The sequence below is a fragment of the Somniosus microcephalus genome, chromosome 16 (assembly GCF_052327205.1).
Source record: "Somniosus microcephalus isolate GS21.2 chromosome 16, FLI_Smic_1.0, whole genome shotgun sequence".
Classification (NCBI taxonomy): domain Eukaryota; kingdom Metazoa; phylum Chordata; class Chondrichthyes; order Squaliformes; family Somniosidae; genus Somniosus; species Somniosus microcephalus.
Genome location: NC_141002.1, coordinates 64051437 through 64069150, shown reverse-complemented (window position 1 = coordinate 64069150; position 17714 = coordinate 64051437). Strand labels below are relative to the sequence as shown.

The following is a 17714-nucleotide window of genomic DNA, read 5'->3' as shown; positions in this document are numbered from 1 at the left end:
CCAGAATTTTGCAACCCTAACACCATCCTCCTCCAAAGCCTCTCCTTCATTGTCCAGCTGAGCGGGTCTACCTTTGCCTGGTTCCATTTTTATTTATCCAGTCGTAGGCAGAAAATCTCATGCGATGGCTTCTCTTCCCACTCTCACATTGTTATCTCTGGAGTCCCTCAAGAATCTATTCTTGGCCCCCTCCTATTTCTCATCTACCTGAGAAATGCAGCCTTCTCTTAGCTTGGCAATTTTTCTTTCTGCTGCTTTCCCAAAATCTGACATGTCTTGTCACAAAATTTTAAGTAAAATTTAAATGTTAACCATTAAAAAGAAAATGTACATATTTTCTTCGCTCATCAATTTGCATATGAATAAATGCAGCCAAATCCTCCTACTACGTCCGAGGTTAAGACTAATTCCAAACCCTTTCTCAACAATCAGCCGCCTACTTCAATCCCAGCCCCCCACCATCTCCAGTGCACAGTGTGACGAGTTTATGGACTACTTTATCCCAAAGATCAAGTCTATCCACACAGCTATCTCAGCCACAATTAAAAAGAAAAAATAATTGTAAATATTGGAAATCTGAAACAAAAACAGAAAATACTGCAAATACACAGGTCATCCAATATCTGTAAAGAGAAGAGGCAGGTTACCATTTCAGGTTCAAGTGTTCTGACAAAGGCTTATAACCACAATGATTTACAGATACTGATTGACCAGCTGTGTATTTTCAACATTTTCTGCTTCAGTCACAGCCTCCTCCTTCCCCTTCAGCATTTCCTTGCCCCAACCTGGACCCATATCACTCAAACTTCCCCCCCCCCCCCCCCCCCCCCCATCTCCTCACTAACATTCACCAGGCTCATCTCCTCTGAGGCCTGCCTGCAACCACCTAAATCCCCTTCCCACCAACTAGTTCTCCTTGTTCCAATCTTCGCCAACATATCCTCTCCTCCAAAACCATCATTCCTCCTTGAAAAAAAACTCACTCTTGATCCCTTCATCCTCTCCAACCATCATCCCATATCTAACTTCCCTTTCTTCACCAAGGCCTTTGCACGCCATCATCATCCAGCTGAACGCTACCCTCTCCTAGCATTCCTTTTGATAAAACCCTTCAAACTAGCTTCCATCCGACTCAACACCATGATCAGCCTAATCATTGATGGCTTTGAAAGGTTATGCAATTGCAACTATGGTGCATTATCCCTCCTCATCCTGTTCCAACCTCTCTGTGGCGTTTGAAACAATCAACCATACCATCTTCCTCCACCACCATGTTTCCCCCCTGAGGAACTGCCCTTACATGCCTCCACTCCCTACATAACCAGCACATTTCCAACAATGGCTTTTCCTCTCACCTCTGCAAGGTCACCTCATTCACAATGTTCCATCTTTGGCCCCCCTTATTTTTCTCATTTGCATGCTGTCCATTGAGATATTTGCAACAGACGTGGGGAGATAGTTTTCTGAGTTTGTATTGGCCTGCCAGCAACACCTATTGGGAAACGGAGTGCATTAAATTTTATGGACAGGAAAATCAACCGAACATTTGGACAGCAATCACTTTACTGCAGCCAAAACATTTGATATTAACAGGCCTTTTAAATTGCTGCGGGTCTTTAAACCCTGCAGCAGCATGCTATTTACGGTTTTGAAATAGGTGAGCTCCCAATCAGGGGAGTTTACAACACTTGGAGCAGACATAAATTATTCTAATTAAACTGACCTTCAAAACACCACAGAAATTACAGCAGTGTCAGCACCAGTGACATCGGGCGGGTGTGCGTCATTCTCATCCTGCCACACTTCCGGCAGGATTTCCAACCTAGTGGAAAATCCAGGCTATTGTAACAACATACAAAAAAAACTAACACTTTTTGACCCCATGCTTTGATAACGTTGGCAGCGGTGGTCACAAATTTTACTTCTTTGTAAATAAAAATAATGTTTGGCCTAATGGTAGCACACTTGCCTCTGAATCAGGAGGTTGTGGGTACAAGTCATGGATTTGAGAATATAATCTGGATTTACACTGCTGAGCAGTTCAAAATTGTAGACATGGTCATTCGGATGAGATATTAAACTGAGGTTTTGTCTGCCTGTTCAGGTGGTACTATTCAACGTTCTCGTGATGTCCTGGTCAACATTTATCCCTCAAAATCGACACCTCCAAAAACAAAATAACTAATCATTTATCTCATTGCTGTCTATGGGACCTTGCTTATGTGCAAATTGGCTACTATATTTGCCTTCAAAACAGCAGCGACTGTACTTCAAAAACAATTCATTGAGTGTAAACTACTTTGTAAGGCAAAAGGCACTATATAAATTTCTCTAACTCTGGATTACAAACTAACTAAACTAACAACATTTTTAAAATTGATTCACATTTGATCTTGCACAAAATCAAATTATCTGTGAAATTTCTCCAAACTAAATTATACTACAATTCTACAAACCTTAAATTCACACAGTAAAACAAGTGTCTGCTCAAATGATCAGATTTCCTTTCTAAATTACCTAGCACACGACAAAGCAAGAGAGTCAGACAGACAATCTCAAACACAAGAAAAAAAGTAGACAAGAATACATTTAAAATAACTAATTACTGTAGAAACTTTCAATGTAAACAAATCTATGAATCAAAATTGCTCAGTGAGAAGAGACACACAAAAAGATGACAATACATTTTGGATTATTCTTCACCAAAGAATACCTACAAAAAATTACTGTAGCTTCTGCTTTGCGAGGGGAAAAAAAGACAAAAATGTATTTTTAAAGAATTCCTATTCCTGACTTGAATGAAGAACGGGAAGGAGTAATTTTAATCTCTGGTGCATGTTGACTGGCTCAGAGCCCGGGCAACAACAAAAAAAGTACAATGGGCCCCACTCAAGATTGGGAAGAAGGAAAGAAGAGGCTTAATTGCTACTCAGTTGCATCGGTCAGAAGTGTACATGTATGAGCATTGGGTAGTGTTCCCCAGAGTCAAGCAGCATACCATCACTCATGATCCAAAATCACATGAAGAGTGGCAGCAACAGGGTTACTAGAGGTCTGTTGGTGCCAGTTACATAATACTCCAATATAATAGCTTTTATTTATTGGTGGGTTGGGGCGGGGGGAGGGGAGGTGGAGAAAAAGGGGTGGGGAGAATATGAATGGTGAATTCATAGAGTATACACTATATAAAAAAAGTGGGGGGAAAAAAAAAATCACAGAACAGATCCAGTCCTGTATGGTCTTGGACTAGCTCACATTGGCGGAGTTGTTTGCCTTATTGACAACATTAACATTTGTTTTAACACTTATTTTTATACTTAAAAATTTGTTCTTTAGAATTCTTCCAAATGAAGTCTTCATTGATTTATGATTTTGACAGCTCAGTATAACCCTCACCTTAAATTAGTTTAACTTGCGCTGGCACAGACTCAATAGCCTCCTCCTGTGCTGTAATATTCCATCTTTCTATTAATCAGATTAATGCAATGGGCACGATCCTCTGTTTTAAATCTAAACATCTCCAGAACTAAAAACAGCACTCTCTAGATATGAAATGTCAATGCAAGCAATGACCTCATGCCCGAATATAATTCATATAAGCTTGCAACTGACAGCATTTGAAATTTACTGGGGTAGAAATTCTTATGCGTTGTGCCCGTGTTTCTGCACAGGCATTGGTCCCACTGCTAAATTCGTCTGGCTCACTTTTTTTTTTAGGCATCCTGGGCAGATGCCTAAAACAGACATTAGGTTCCTTGAATGTGTTAATTAGGGGCCCAACATCTGTTGTAAGACCCAAAAGGGAGCGACTGCTGCCAACGAAGTTGAAGTAGCTGCGCATGCGAAGTTTGTGTTTTTTTTGGTTGTTCGCGTTTGATTATAATAAAACAATTCTGGGGAAGGGCAGCACAGAAGGCGTTCATTTTTTTTGGACAGTTGTTTAAAAAAGTGATTTGGGTTTCACTCCGTAAACATTTTTCACCTCTTGCTAGAGATTTAGTACCTCGTAAACAGTGAAAGATTACATTAGAAGTTATGGGGGGGTTGGTCATATATAAAAAATGTTTCGGTTGCCATGGCAACATGCGAGACCGAGCAAATCAACATAACTTATTGGGTGTGGTGAAGTCAGGCCTCTGATGTTCTGATTAGCTCATAGCCTCCAGGACTATTTGGAGCCACTATAGATTGTTTCTGATGCCAATCATTGGCTCGTGACAGCTGATTAAGTAGTTGCGAATGCGCAGTTCCCGTGTTTTTTTTTTTGTTTGTTGTCGTCGGACTTCCCAAAACGAGGAATAAAGAAGCGAATAAAAAATTGTTCAGTTTTAGTTTCATTTATTAATTGTGTGTATTGTAGAATTTATTCAGGTATCAGCCATTTGTTTGTGCACTAAATTGTGGTTGTCCAGAGTCAGCAGTTTTCAGGTGGGGTATAGTTTGGCCCTAGCACTTAAGAACATAAGACGTAGGAGCAGGAGTAGGTCATTTGACCCCCTCGAGCCTGCTCCACCATTCAATAAGATCATGGCTGATCTGATCTTGGCCTCATTTGCCAAATAGGTCTATTTTGCCTACGGGTAGTTGGGTTTGTTAATATTTTGCAAATTACTTTTGAGACTAGAAGCATTTGGAGATTCCTGTAACAATCGTAGGGACGGTAGATTGGGAATCTCTCACATTAAATGAAACTTTATTAGCTGGTGTGCTTCAGCACTTCTCAGATCCTCCGTCTGTTGTGGTGAACGTTATGGTTTAAATTTGGGACCTGACAGTTATGTGCAGAATGCGTCTGCACAGCTTCCGGTTGATCGTCAGGTAATGTTGTTGCCAATGAGTGGTGCAGGCATCAGGCTTTGCGGGTCTCACAACTTTACTTTCACATTTTTGGTTCTCAATTGGCGAAAAAACAAAATGGCCTCTCGAGCCATTTTTCAAAGAATAGTTTCTAGAACTTGCTTATAAAGTAATTTTAATGTGGGCAGAAATAGGTAGGTCACATTCGATAGCAGAGAGAGAGACACAAAGAAAATGTTACGCGATTTTGATTTAAAATAGTACTTTGTATATTGAAAGATGCTATATCGGTACAAATTTTCTTCCTACATCAAGTTACCACAAGACACTATGGAAAATGAAGTTTATAAACTAGAATTGTTCTAAACTTAACTGATCACAGCATATCAAGTTTCCAACATACAGTGTACCAGAACCATTCCATCAACAACGAGTTTTATTTGTTCTTCAAAACAATGGAAACAAATGTGATGCAAAGATCACCACTAGCACACACATAGTATCAACTATTTACAAGTTTGACACTATGCACGGTAATAAAATAGAGCAGTCCTCGCTCAGCAATACTTGTGGTGTTTGCGCAAACTGTTAATATACTCTGACAGCCATCATTCTGTTAAAGCAATTCCGTTGACTCATGTTACTTTACTGACGTTATCACAGTTGACACAAGCTAACTGTGTGTCAATATCGTCACTATCTGTAATTGTGGTATTATTGTAATACTGTCAGACAGCAATTTGTTCCAGAATGCACTACATTAGTCAAAAGACCTTCCATGAACTTACTTCTGATGAGGTCACCAGTGGTGTCATTTGAAGCCAGGTTTGATGGGTGCTGTGCATCCTGATGTATGGCCCAGTTACCTGGTGAAGGCAAGGTCTCCTGCTGTGCAACTTCTCTCCCCTCATCATGTTTATTGGTATCTGAAAGAGGCAATTATTCAATGTTTTCTCTAGCTCTTCAATTACTAAAAACATGTAAAAAGGCAAGATTGTGTTTCAATTTAAGTAAAAAAGGTCTATTAGAACATTGCCTTTATTCTGGCCATCTAGGAGGACACTAGAGATTCCGCGAACATCTGTGAACGAAAATCATATCACTCCTTGTTTAGGTGATTTGTTCTATTTTGAGGAAAAGCAATTTTACTGCATATCAGATGGCATAACAGTACACCTAGAGAAAAATCAAGGAGCGAGTTGGGGAATTTTACTTTGGAAGAATAGAAAAGATTTGGAGAAACTGCACTGCAGTAACAACTTATATCAATCCTGCGCACAATGATGGAATTGAGTCCGTAGGATAGCGTAGTAAACAACAGCTAATATAAATTCAGAAGAAGATTCTGTCTGACTAACCATTGATTTTTTTTAAGGAAGTGACATCGCAAGTGGACTGTTTCACAAAGTTCTATAATGCTTACTATTTAAGATCAGAGGGTTGGGGACTTGGGGTGAAACCTGGGAATCATTAAGAAACTGGTTGAAAGGTAGGAGGTAATGAGTCATTTTTTGAGAAGTTATGTCAGGATAGGGATAAGTGCCGAGTGGGATGCCCCATGGATTGGTACTGGGAATCCTACAGTTTTTAATGTTCATTAATAGTTTGGATTCAACCTTAATGCAACCTGCTCAAATTTGCAGATGATACTTACTGATGTTAGGAGTAGGGGCGATGGGAAGGAGAAGGTGCATCAGAGGAGACAGCTCAAGAACTACAAAATGAGTTAAACAGAGCATAAGTGGGAATATCAATGGCAGATAAAATATGAACAAGGTGTAAAGTACTACAAATATGAAGAAACAAAGGTGACATAAAAACTCCACAAATGGTGTTGAAATAGTTAAAGGTGAAATTGAAAGAAATCTAAGGCTTTGGCAAACTCAACACATATCTGATCACAGCAGGGCAAGCTGAATACTGAACTATATAGGCAAAACAGTACAAGTTAGAGGTGTTCCTGCTCAGACTGTAAAGTGCTCTGGTCAGATCTTACCTTGAATACTGTATCCAATGCTGTTCACCAAGGCAATGGGAAGATAAAAATTCAAGCCCTGAAACTGGTTCAGAAAAAAGCCAAGAGACTGATGCCTAGCATCAGAGGACTGAGTTAGAAGGAAAGATTAGAGGAAACTTGGGCTGGTCAGTCTTGAAAGACTCAAATAAGCTTATAGAGGCAGGAGATACATATATATATATATATATTTAAAAATATAGTACAGTAAAGACTATGGAGAAGGTAAATTCCGAACACTATTTAAAATTAAAACATGAAAGTAGGACAAAGGGTATAGGTTCAAGGTAGTAAAAGGCAAATTTAGGAGTGAGGTCAGCAAGTTCTTCTCCACACAAAACAATGATCAATGGGCTTCCAGGTAGAGGAGCGGAGGCAAAAATCCTTGAATCATTTGCAAGACAGCTGGATGGAATTATGGGGGTCGATAGCTTATCTATCCCGAAAGATCCCAAGATAGATAGAATGGCCTATCATTTGTACCTATCGTGCGAATTCTTGATAAAACCTAAGACTGTACAAGATTTGAATACTCTTCCCATATCTGGGAAGACTTTTCTGACACCTGTCTTGCACGCGACCAGGATGCACGTAATGCTGATCATCCGATAGGCAATTCCTGTATCACCTCGAGCCTCCAATTTTATGTCTTTTGCAACCACTCTCAATTTTAATCAATACTACTAGGTCAGTGCTGCTCCAAAACTTTTTAGATCCACCTACTGCATCCTACATGCTCTTGTTCCTCCCTACAAACAGTGTTGAATGCATGCTGGGTGTCGCTGTCTCGGACTTATTCTAACTTTTTTTCTGCCTGGGCCTCAAAATTGAAACTCCTTGCCTCCCTCAATCTTTCCTTCCTCCTCCAACCTTCAAACATTTAAACCCCAAACTTGGCATCACAACTTCCTTACTTACCTAGCATATTTTCAACCTTGCTGATATTCAGCACTATGAGATTTGGTCTGTCACCTTGGTTTTTCAATTATAAAAATCTGAATCTTCACACCTTAATGCATGCTCTCAGAGTGGTTAATTCTATATTAAAAAGTGTATGTGCAAAGGGACAGAGTACCAAACAATTCTGATGAAAGGTCATCGACCTGAAACGTTAACTCGGTTTCTCTCTTCACAGATACTGCCTGAGTTTCTCCTGCATTTTCTGTTTTTATTTCAGATTTCCAGCATCTGCAGTATTTTCTTTTTGTACCAAACAATGACACTGTCTGTGAATACCACAAGCAAGATGACAAGTCCTGTGTGAAAATTCACTGCTGATGTTCTGTGCAGATTGTTTGGATTGAGCAGGAATTCATATTGTATAGAAACACATCTCAGATTAAAAGTCCTGATTTTTTATTTGCTTGTCGGCCCCATTTTGAATACTGCTATCTCAACATTATTCATTTAAATGGATGAGTTAACAATTCATTATTTTACAATACACAGTGTGGCACATGCACAGTTCAGTGGATTGTTCATGACACTTTTTAAAGAGATGGCAAGGCTAATTTTAAAAAAAGATTAAAAACTCAGATAGCAAAGTGCTACTGCCTTCACTAATTTACCAATATAAGCCACTGTAGAGTTGAAAGCAGAGATTGCTGCTGCAAAAAAAACTGACTGAAGCATGCTGTTGCTCACCTGTCTGCACACACAAAATTGCCTTCAGAGATTGAAAAACTCAAACCCAGTAAAGTCACTGAACACTGCAACCTAGAAATTTCTGCGTGCTGGTGCCAACTGGGTGCAGCGAACGATCCCCACGCTTGACCGAGCAAGTCCAAGCCACATCTGATATTGGACCTCACTTAAATGAGATCGGCGAGCTGGCCGGACAAATGCTGGCCGCCCCCAGGCAACTCACCAGAGAAGAGGCTTGGAACGTAGGGCTGCAGTGTCACTGGCAGGGGCCTCAGGTAAATGATAAAAGGGGAAGGGAAGTCAATTTGGGTTTTGGGGGGGGGGGGGGGGGGGGGTGGCGACCATGATGGAAGGTGATCAGGAGGTTGGGGGTGGGGCAGGCAACAGTCTGCAGGACTGCAGTGGAGCTGGGAGAAGCACTCCTGCATTTTCCAGCTTCACAATCAGGTAAGTATTTTTTTTTTTTTTTTTTTTTTTTTAAATAAACTTACCTTTTTGGTGGCAACCCTTTAAAGGTCCACTGGTTAGGCCCCACATAGACCTGGCTTTCCTGAATGCAGTCAGCCCAGGCAACCCAACTTTGCACAGAAGGCCTCAAACAGGTGTTATGCCTCTTATTTGCATATACAAAGGGTTGAACGCAGGCACGGGCCCTGGATGCTATTTTTTGCTTATACCAATATGTCGAGCGGCACACTTCTGGCTCGTAATGAGCGTGAACTTCCTGCCCTCCATATTGGAGATTTGGACACCCGTCTAGCACCTGAAAAACAGGCGCAGCGCCATCAAATTTCTAGGCCAGTATGTTGACATATATACACTGAAAACATTGAACTTTTGTTAAAAGAATGATTGTATATTAATGCACCAGCCAGTCAACTAGTAAGTCACCTAATAATGTTTTCATAGTGGCAGGACTCAATTCAGGAGGTCTACCATTTGCCATATTTTTTCTCCATTAGATAATTATCTTCCTCCTGTTGGTGAAACACCCTGCAGCATAAATAAAGGAAAAACAAAGTCCTCAGAGAAACTCATCAAACTATAAGGGTCTTTCAGCAACTAATTTTGCAAGTTAATTCATTCCTATGTGCTCGAATTTGTCCAAGCAGTACCACTGATGTCATCACTATACACTACTTAAAACAAAATTATTTTAAAAAACTCAAGAGGCAAGAGGGGAGAGAAAAAAGGGCATTATAATTCCATAAAATTAATGATGGCAAAACTCTGCAGCCAGAGTCACAACACAGTTTCTGGATAGCAGTGGAAGAGGATTTACAAGGTGTTAAGCCCTTTTTTCCCTAATCAGAAATTGCGGCTTAAAATATTCTTCATATTATAATAAGCCCACCCACAAACAGGCAGGTGTATTATGAAGCTATACAACACTGGATGCAAGAGAGACCCATGTGTCCCTGGCACCAGAATTGCCAAGAGCCTGGCGGAATGGAAGCAAATTTAAATTTTTTAAAAGGCTGGTTTCCCAAAAGCAATCACAGATCAATTGATTGCTAGTGAGCAACAGCAGCAGCAATATTTTGTGTGTAAGTTCTCAGGCTGGTAATGCAGGTAGGACATGCAGCAGAATTCCACCACCCCAGCCAAAGCAAGTGCCCCATGGCAATGTAAATGGCACAAGTGTCAGCCCACAATATGCTGACCCCGGGATTTGGGACAGGGTTGGTGGTGCATCTATGGAGCGGTCACATGCTCTGTCCCAGATCCACCCCCAAAAGGTCTCTCCCAGAATGTCCGCCCCTTGATTTTTAAAAACACATCTTGATAGAGTATTTAAAGCTCCACAATATGAACTGAAATGGTGCCTTTGTAGAATTTTGGGTGTCCACGTTTTTTTTTTTTTTTTTTTTTTTGAGGGGCTGGAGAGCCAGAAGGCAGAGCAGTGTAGTAAGAAAGGAAAGAGAGCTCAATGAATGGAGTATCTAGAAGGAAACAACAGTGCAGAAAGCTTCATTACTTGAAAATGAGTTCCTGACTAATGAAGTAATGAAAACTACTAATTTTTAAATTAATATATGCAGGACCAACAATTCTGCCTCCTTCTCTGAAGGGATAAAGGGAAAAATACTGGTTGCTCCATAACAACTACTTCAGAACACCACAGGCAGTGGTTTGGGAACAATTCACCTGCCCACACTTTTACAGTAAGTGAATGGTAACGAGGGAAAAGAAAAGGGAAAATGCAAGAATGGGGAAGAGTGAAAAACACTAAAGGTTTTTAATTTATATTCCTGGATTTTCACATAAATCTCACTTCCAGCTACGAACTGAACTGTTCCCTCCTGCAAAGCATCCTCCGTGACCAAATATTAAAATTGCAAAGAAACTTGCACTTGGGTGAAACACACAGACCAGAGACTTGACAAATCACCATGCAATCATATGAATCCAAATAACGATGCTCCAATAGCTCTGTGACTGGCTACCATTTGAGACCTCAGGAAACCAAGTATCTCACTTTCTGGGCTTCATGCAAGCAAACCTTCATGTTGATAATTTCATTGATGGCATTATAGTCAGATAGCAAAATGAATTTTTCCATAACCACAGGTGGGTAGGTAGGTAGTACAGCTTCCACTATAATATCGATATCAAAACATATATCACTGCACAAGAAGGACTCTATAGAGAACTATTAAGGAGAATGTTGGAAAGGCTTGCTCAGCCCCTGGTTAAGATAAATGGCATGGCGACACCATCAACTGAAAGACTGTGGGGATATCAGGAAGCACTCCCAACAATGCATTAGTGGAGCACTTCCACTTCCCATGCAAGCCATCTCTCTGGTCTCTCAAAGTGAGATTGCCAATTTAGTGTCAAGCTCATTAGTTTTGTGCTATGGGTTGAACCCCACTGGAAACTGGATCAAGACCACTCAAACTAATTTAACTTACAGCCCTTGCACCAGCAGAGAGAGGGCTTCAGTGTCTGAACAAAGACTAACCAGGCTGGAGCTCTTTTCTCGAGAAGAGAGAAAGCTGAAATCTGACCTGATAGAGGTCTTTAAAACTATGAAGGGGTTCAATAGGGTAGACGTAGAGAAGTTTCCACTTGTGGGGAGTCCAAAACTAAAGGGCATAAATTTTAAATAATTATTAATAAATCCAATAAAGGAATTCAGGAGAAACTTCTTAGTGGTTGAGGCGAATAGCATAGATGTATTTAAGGGGAAGCTAGATAAATGCACGATTGAGAAAGGAATAGAAGGATATGTTGATGGGGTGAGATGAAGTAAATAAAGTGGGATATGGTTCGTATGGAGCATTAACATAGGCCAAATGACTTGTTTCTACGTTGTAACGTCTACGTCTGAATTTTAAGTTTCTAGTGGCGAAAGGACTTCGAGCTAAATGCCTGCACCATCCACTGCAACTGTTTATTATGAGATTCTGTGTGTGCTGAAAATTTTAAAACCTTTAAATCTAATCTGCAAAATAACTTGCATTTATATAGCGCCTTTAACATAGTAAAGCATCCCAAAGCACTTCAGAGGAGTGTTATCAAACAAAATGTAACACCAAGCCACATAAGGAGATATTAGGGCAGATTATTAAAAGTTTGGTTACAGGGGTAGATTTTAAAGAGCAACTTAAAAAGGACAAGAGAGAGGTAGAGGTTTAGGGAGGGAATTCCAGAGCTTATGGCCTTGGCAGCTAAAGACACAGCCGTCAATGGTGGAGTGATTAAAATCAGGAATGCGCAAGAGGCCAGAACTGGAAGAGCGCAGATATCTCGGAGGGTTGGAGAGCTGGAGGAGGTTACAGAGATAGGAAGGGGCGAGGTCATGGAAGGATTTTAAAACAAGGAGGAGAACTTTAAAATTGAGTCAATGTAGGTCAGTGAGCACAGGGGTGATGGCGCAAGTTAGGATACGGGCAGCAGAGATTTGGATGAGTTTAAGTTTATGAAGGATGGGAGGCTAGCCAGGGGTGTGTTGGAATAGTCAAGTCTAGAGGTAACAAAGGCATGGATCAGGGTTTCAGCAGCAGATGAGCTGAGGCAGGGGCATTGTCGGGCGATGTTACGGAGGTGGAAGTAGGCGACCTTAATGATGACACAGATATGTGGTTGGAAGCTCATCTCGGGGTCAAGTACAACACCAAGGATGCAAACAGTCTAGTTCAGCCTCAGATAGTTGCCAGGGAGAGGGATGGTGTCAGTGGCTAGGAATGAAGTTTGTGGCAGCAACTGAAGACAAAGGTTTTCATTTTTATTGGGAAGACCAAAGCCAAACACTTCTTCACATTTTCTTTCCCTGGAAAAAAGGGGAAGAGTCAAATTCTTAAAATTCAAGATGTGCTATACCCTTGCATTTGTGTCAAGTGAAAAATTCACAGGAAATTACACTTATTGGAGCCAATGAATAAAGCAACTAATTATTCACATATTCTATATGAAACAGTCACAACAAAGAGGAAACACAGTTAAAATTGCAAAGCACTCTACAGATTTGTTTAAAATGGTCTACATTCATCACAATTTATTGCAACAGTTGGTGTCTATAATCTCACCGAACTTGATTGTGCTCTCTTGTTCTTTTACTTCAAGGTGAGACACAAGCAAGATCTATTGAGTTTTAGTCCCAAACTCCACTAATAAATTGAACTCTCATTTTGTTTCAGCACTCATCAGATAATATGCTTCTGCTTTTACTGGTTCTAACAACTTATTATTTCATATTTAATAATAATGCAGTAATAAAAGGCCATTTTCATTATTCAAAAAGAGAGTGGAGGGTGAAGAAACAATTCAGCAAACTCAGGGTTTACAGCAACAACTGAAATCAGAAAGTTGAGGTTTTCTTTAAAAATAAGCAATTGAAGCACAACAGAAATAAAACAGATGCCTATTCAGTCAACAGCTGCTGAGCATATAATGCACAATGAAATGCCAAGATTTAACTTCTGGCTGTTGGTCAGGTGACACACCCAAGCACCAATTTCATGCATTCAAACTGCTATCCCTCTGGAGTTTGTCTATCTAGATTTTACATGGAATTGTTTGTCTTAAGTTGTAACTGCATTATATTGTTAGCTGGTGATGCCTTTGACAACATGTTGATAAAATCTTAGTTCTAAGAAAATTACAGGGGCCTTCAATAAAAGAAGTCAATTTCCACAAAATCAGCTTCAAACAAAGAGGCTTCTACATGATTTGACTAATTTTAAATTTCATAGCAGCCTTTTTGAAAAAAAGTTGCTAAATTTCAATGTAAATCTTTTATACACATCAGGAGGAAATCCTTTTAAAACCAATGTTATTGTTTGGGTTTTACTTTTTAAAAAGATAGATATTCATTCCACATTCTCAAACCGGATACTTATATTGCAATTTAATGCTGCATTTTGTCCCCCAATACAAATTACTTTTGGATGCACACCAATGCAAAAGTGGCATGTAACTCTGAAAACCACCAAGTACACTATAGCCCTGAGGTGCGAGACAGCTCAGTTTGAATCTCAGTCTTCAGTATAAATCAACCCTATAAAATGTACCATGCATTGGAATCATATAAAACAAACCAAATGAATAGCTTGGGGGAAACGTTTTAGATTACCATAGCAAGATGTCAAACTTCAACATACTCCCAAAGACCACGTTTAGATTAGATGCATATTTTAAAACTCGAGTTTCAACCAAAGTGCTGTCCTAAAAATATTCTAATTCTTCCAGCAACCAAATGTATATTTGAAAACATGGAAGCCTGGTTTAGCTTATTCAAACACTCACTTATTAAAAAGAGAATTATAACAAGTTCTATGGAATTAAAATGTAAATTTAGTGAAGATAGTGCCTCTAATTAATTCTTATTTTACTTGATCGATACTGAAATTTGTACTTTGCACCAAACGTTAAGTTTTTTTTAAAGTTTAGATATTTGAACATAGAAGGCTGAATTCTCTCACAGTAAGAGATAGCTTACGTTTCGTTTTTCCAAGTCTCCTTACCGTCAGTGTGGAGCAAAAGACTGTTTTCTGTGAAAGTGTCCTCTTCTGGCCCTTCAGGCCCGGGAGGCTCTTTCACCTGGGACATCTGCCAAGCAGCTCATTCAGGCACAGATCCCAGAAACGGAACCAGCAACCCTGATACACACAAGGAGAAAAACTCACAGTACCTCCCCTCAGACTTTTTTTTAAATGAAAAAGCGGTGCATTCTACCCTTTCTGGCCGTTTGTTTAATTTCTGAAACTACTTTTACGTCTCCACTGTAAGCCATTATTTGAACTACGTCAACAGTTGTTTCAACATCAGAAAAAAATTAAACAAAACTATATATAAAATAAATAGTTGTTCTTAACGAAAATAATCTAATAGTGCATTATCATACAACAGTGCGACATCGATAGGCTCGGCCCTACATTTCTCTTGGGTTACGTACCTGAAAACCATCGCAGTCCCTTGTGTTTTCCGAATGTGATTTTATTGGATTAATAAAAAGTTACAAAGTATCCCAAGGACGCCAATCGGTTACTTTCTGCAGCCTGTTATAAAATGAGGATTGAGTGAAGCGTTGCAAAGATAGCCAAGCTCCGACCAAGCCTGCTGCTCTTACATTATTTCTTCGAACTCATTTCTTCACTTTTCTTCACAGAGACCCTTTTTTTCTCCCCAGACCACAATTTTCATCATTTCCGGATGCCAATGGTATCCAGCGCTGGAGTGGAGCCACCGAGCGTGCTGGGTACCCGCAGGGTCCACATGTATGTCCGTCCGTCCGCCCGCCACTACTGCCTTAAACTACAAATCAATGTGACACTTTCCCTTTATATTTCACTCTTCGCTTAATCTGATTTATTTGCATTCCAATCATTTCTTTTCTTTCTGTATAAGATTGCAGTAGAATAGCTTTCTATATTTAAGTTAAATTCAGCGCCGTCTTTCTTCGAAAGCCTTCGTTTAAAAAGAAAATATTAATCAGGTTTAACAGTTACATACTGCAAAACAGCTGATTCATTTTCGGGCTAAAATGCTGCATGATAGCCTGATGCATGTTCTGATAATTACACATTCGCCTGACAACTGGCTGATGTCGGTTGACGCCCAGAGCTCACAAAGTAAAGGGCCCGCCTTTGATGTTTCACTCGGAAGTTCAGCAGCAGCATAACTAATAAAGTTATATTAGGTGGAATATGTGGCTAGTGATGCAAAATAACTTTTTCCATTCAATGCAGCACTTAAAAAATGTTTCATTCCAATTCTTAACAATATTATTTACGTTTTAAAGCTGTATTCAACGCACTCAAACAATGCATTTACCCGTGCAGTTGTAACAGTACACTGTTCTAAAACAAAACTTTTATTTAACGGTCTTCATCTGCTCTGCTCTTGTAGAAGAACTCTACCGCTGTGATAAAGGTGAATTCCTCTCCCCTTTCATCATGGCAAGAAAATTCCACACAATCTATCTATTCTCAGGAGGTTTATTTCAAAACAAAGAGTTTCAAAACATGCATCTGTATCATGATTTAAGGTCTATGGGGCAAATTTTCTTTAATACTACATATTCAGTAACATTTACAGGAACTTTCCTCCACCCTTATGGGCAACAATTTTACTTCTATGTCACATTTAACGTAACAAAATGTCCCACGGCACTTTGTAGAGGGAAGGAGCAAACACTGAGCAGATTGGCAGGTTATGGAGAGGTGATTTGAAGGTATGGCCAAAAAGCTAAATTTTGAGGAGGCTTTTGAAATGGGGAGTAATGCAAATCAAACAGGATGGCTTCAGTGTTACTAATACGTACTTGGAGGAAGTACTGGTTCATCTATGATTTGATGTTTGACAGACAGTCAAACAGCACAGCAACAGTTGTAAAGTTGAGGGTGGTGATGGTGCAGTGAAGCTGGATGCAATCCTGAAATAATGCTTTCAGAAAAAATTGACAAGAAGCAGCATGTATATGATGAAGGGGGGATTCCAGGACTACCATTTTGTAAGCTTTAATTTCTCATATCATTACACTAAAACAAATGCTAATATTACAGTAAGAAGCTACTGAAATGTCAAGAATAGATTCAAACTGTAATATTAATCCTATACAACTAACAGAAACAGGGCCGTGTCCTAGGCCCAACCATCTTCAGCTGCTTCATCAATGACCTTCCCTCCAACATAAGGTCAGAAATGGGGATGTTCGCTGATGACTGCACAGTGTTCAGTGCCATTCATAACTCCTCAGATAATGAAGCAGTCCATGCCTGTATGCAATAAGGCCTGGACAATGTTCAGGCTTGAGCCGATAAGTGGCAGGTGACATTTGCGCCACAGAAGTGCCAAGCAATGACTATCTCCAACAAGCGAGAATCTAACCACCACCCCTTGACATTCAACGGCATTACCATCGCCGAATCCCCCACCATCAACATCTTGGGGGTCACCATTGACCAGAAACTTAACTGGACCAGCCACAAAAATACTGTGGCAACAAGTGCAAGTCAGAGGCTAGGTATTCTGCGGCGGGTGTCTCAACTCCTGACTCCCCAAAGCCTTTCCACCATCTACATGGCACAAGTAAGGAGTGTGATGGAATACTCTCCACTTACCTGGATGAGTGCAGCTCCAACAACACTTAAGAAGCTCAACACCATACAGGACAAAGCAGCCCGCTTCATTGGCACCCCATCCACCACCTTAAACATTCACTCCCTCCACCACCGGCGTACCGTGGCTGCAGTGTGTACCATCTACAAGATGCACTGCAGCAACTCACCAAGGCTTCTTCGGCAGCATCTCCCAACCTCGCGACCTCTTCCACCTAGAAGGACAAGGGCAGCAGGCGCATGGGAACACCACCACCTCCAAGTTCCCCTCCAAGTCACACACCATCCTGACTTAGAAGTATATTGCCGATCCTTCATCTTCGCTGGGACAAAATCCTGGAACTCCCTCCCTAACAGCACTGTGGGAGTACCATCGCCACATGGACTACAGCGGTTCAAGGCGGCGGCTCACCACCACCTTCTCAAGGGCAATTAGGGATGGGCAATAAATGCTGGCCTTGCCAGCGATGTCCACGTCCCACAAAACAAATTTAAAAAAAAGATAAAATAAAAAGTAAAACTTTTAAATGATTTTCTGCTGCTCGAGTTATCTTTTCCTTTGTCCATATTATATTTTCCCCATTCTCCCTTCAACTTTTATCATTTAATTTTTACATAATATATCCCATTCCATCTATTGTGGCCCTTTTTTCTTCAAAAGAAGTTAAGAATACTGAACTTATCTTTCTTTCTGT

At 40.3% G+C, this 17714-nt stretch overlaps 1 protein-coding gene across 4 annotated transcripts in view; it reads right to left on the bottom strand.

Annotated features, from left to right (window-relative positions):
* The window catches only part of mdfic (MyoD family inhibitor domain containing), a 61723-nt gene extending 46225 nt beyond the window's left edge, over nt 1-15498 (bottom strand). The window contains exons 1-3 of one of the 4 annotated variants that reach the window (XM_086009161.1): nt 14856-15486; nt 14425-14559; nt 5586-5723 (exon numbers count right to left, since the gene is read on the bottom strand). In XM_086009161.1, coding sequence (XP_085865287.1) covers nt 5586-5723; nt 14425-14509 — 223 coding nt within the window. In that variant the 5' untranslated portion in view covers nt 14510-14559; nt 14856-15486. Of the gene's footprint in view, nt 1-5585; nt 5724-9346; nt 9449-14424; nt 14560-14855 lie in introns of those variants that run through there. The other 3 variants (XM_086009163.1, XM_086009164.1, XM_086009165.1) reach the window with 3 other exon arrangements.
* Between the last annotated feature and the right edge of the window lie 2216 nt (nt 15499-17714).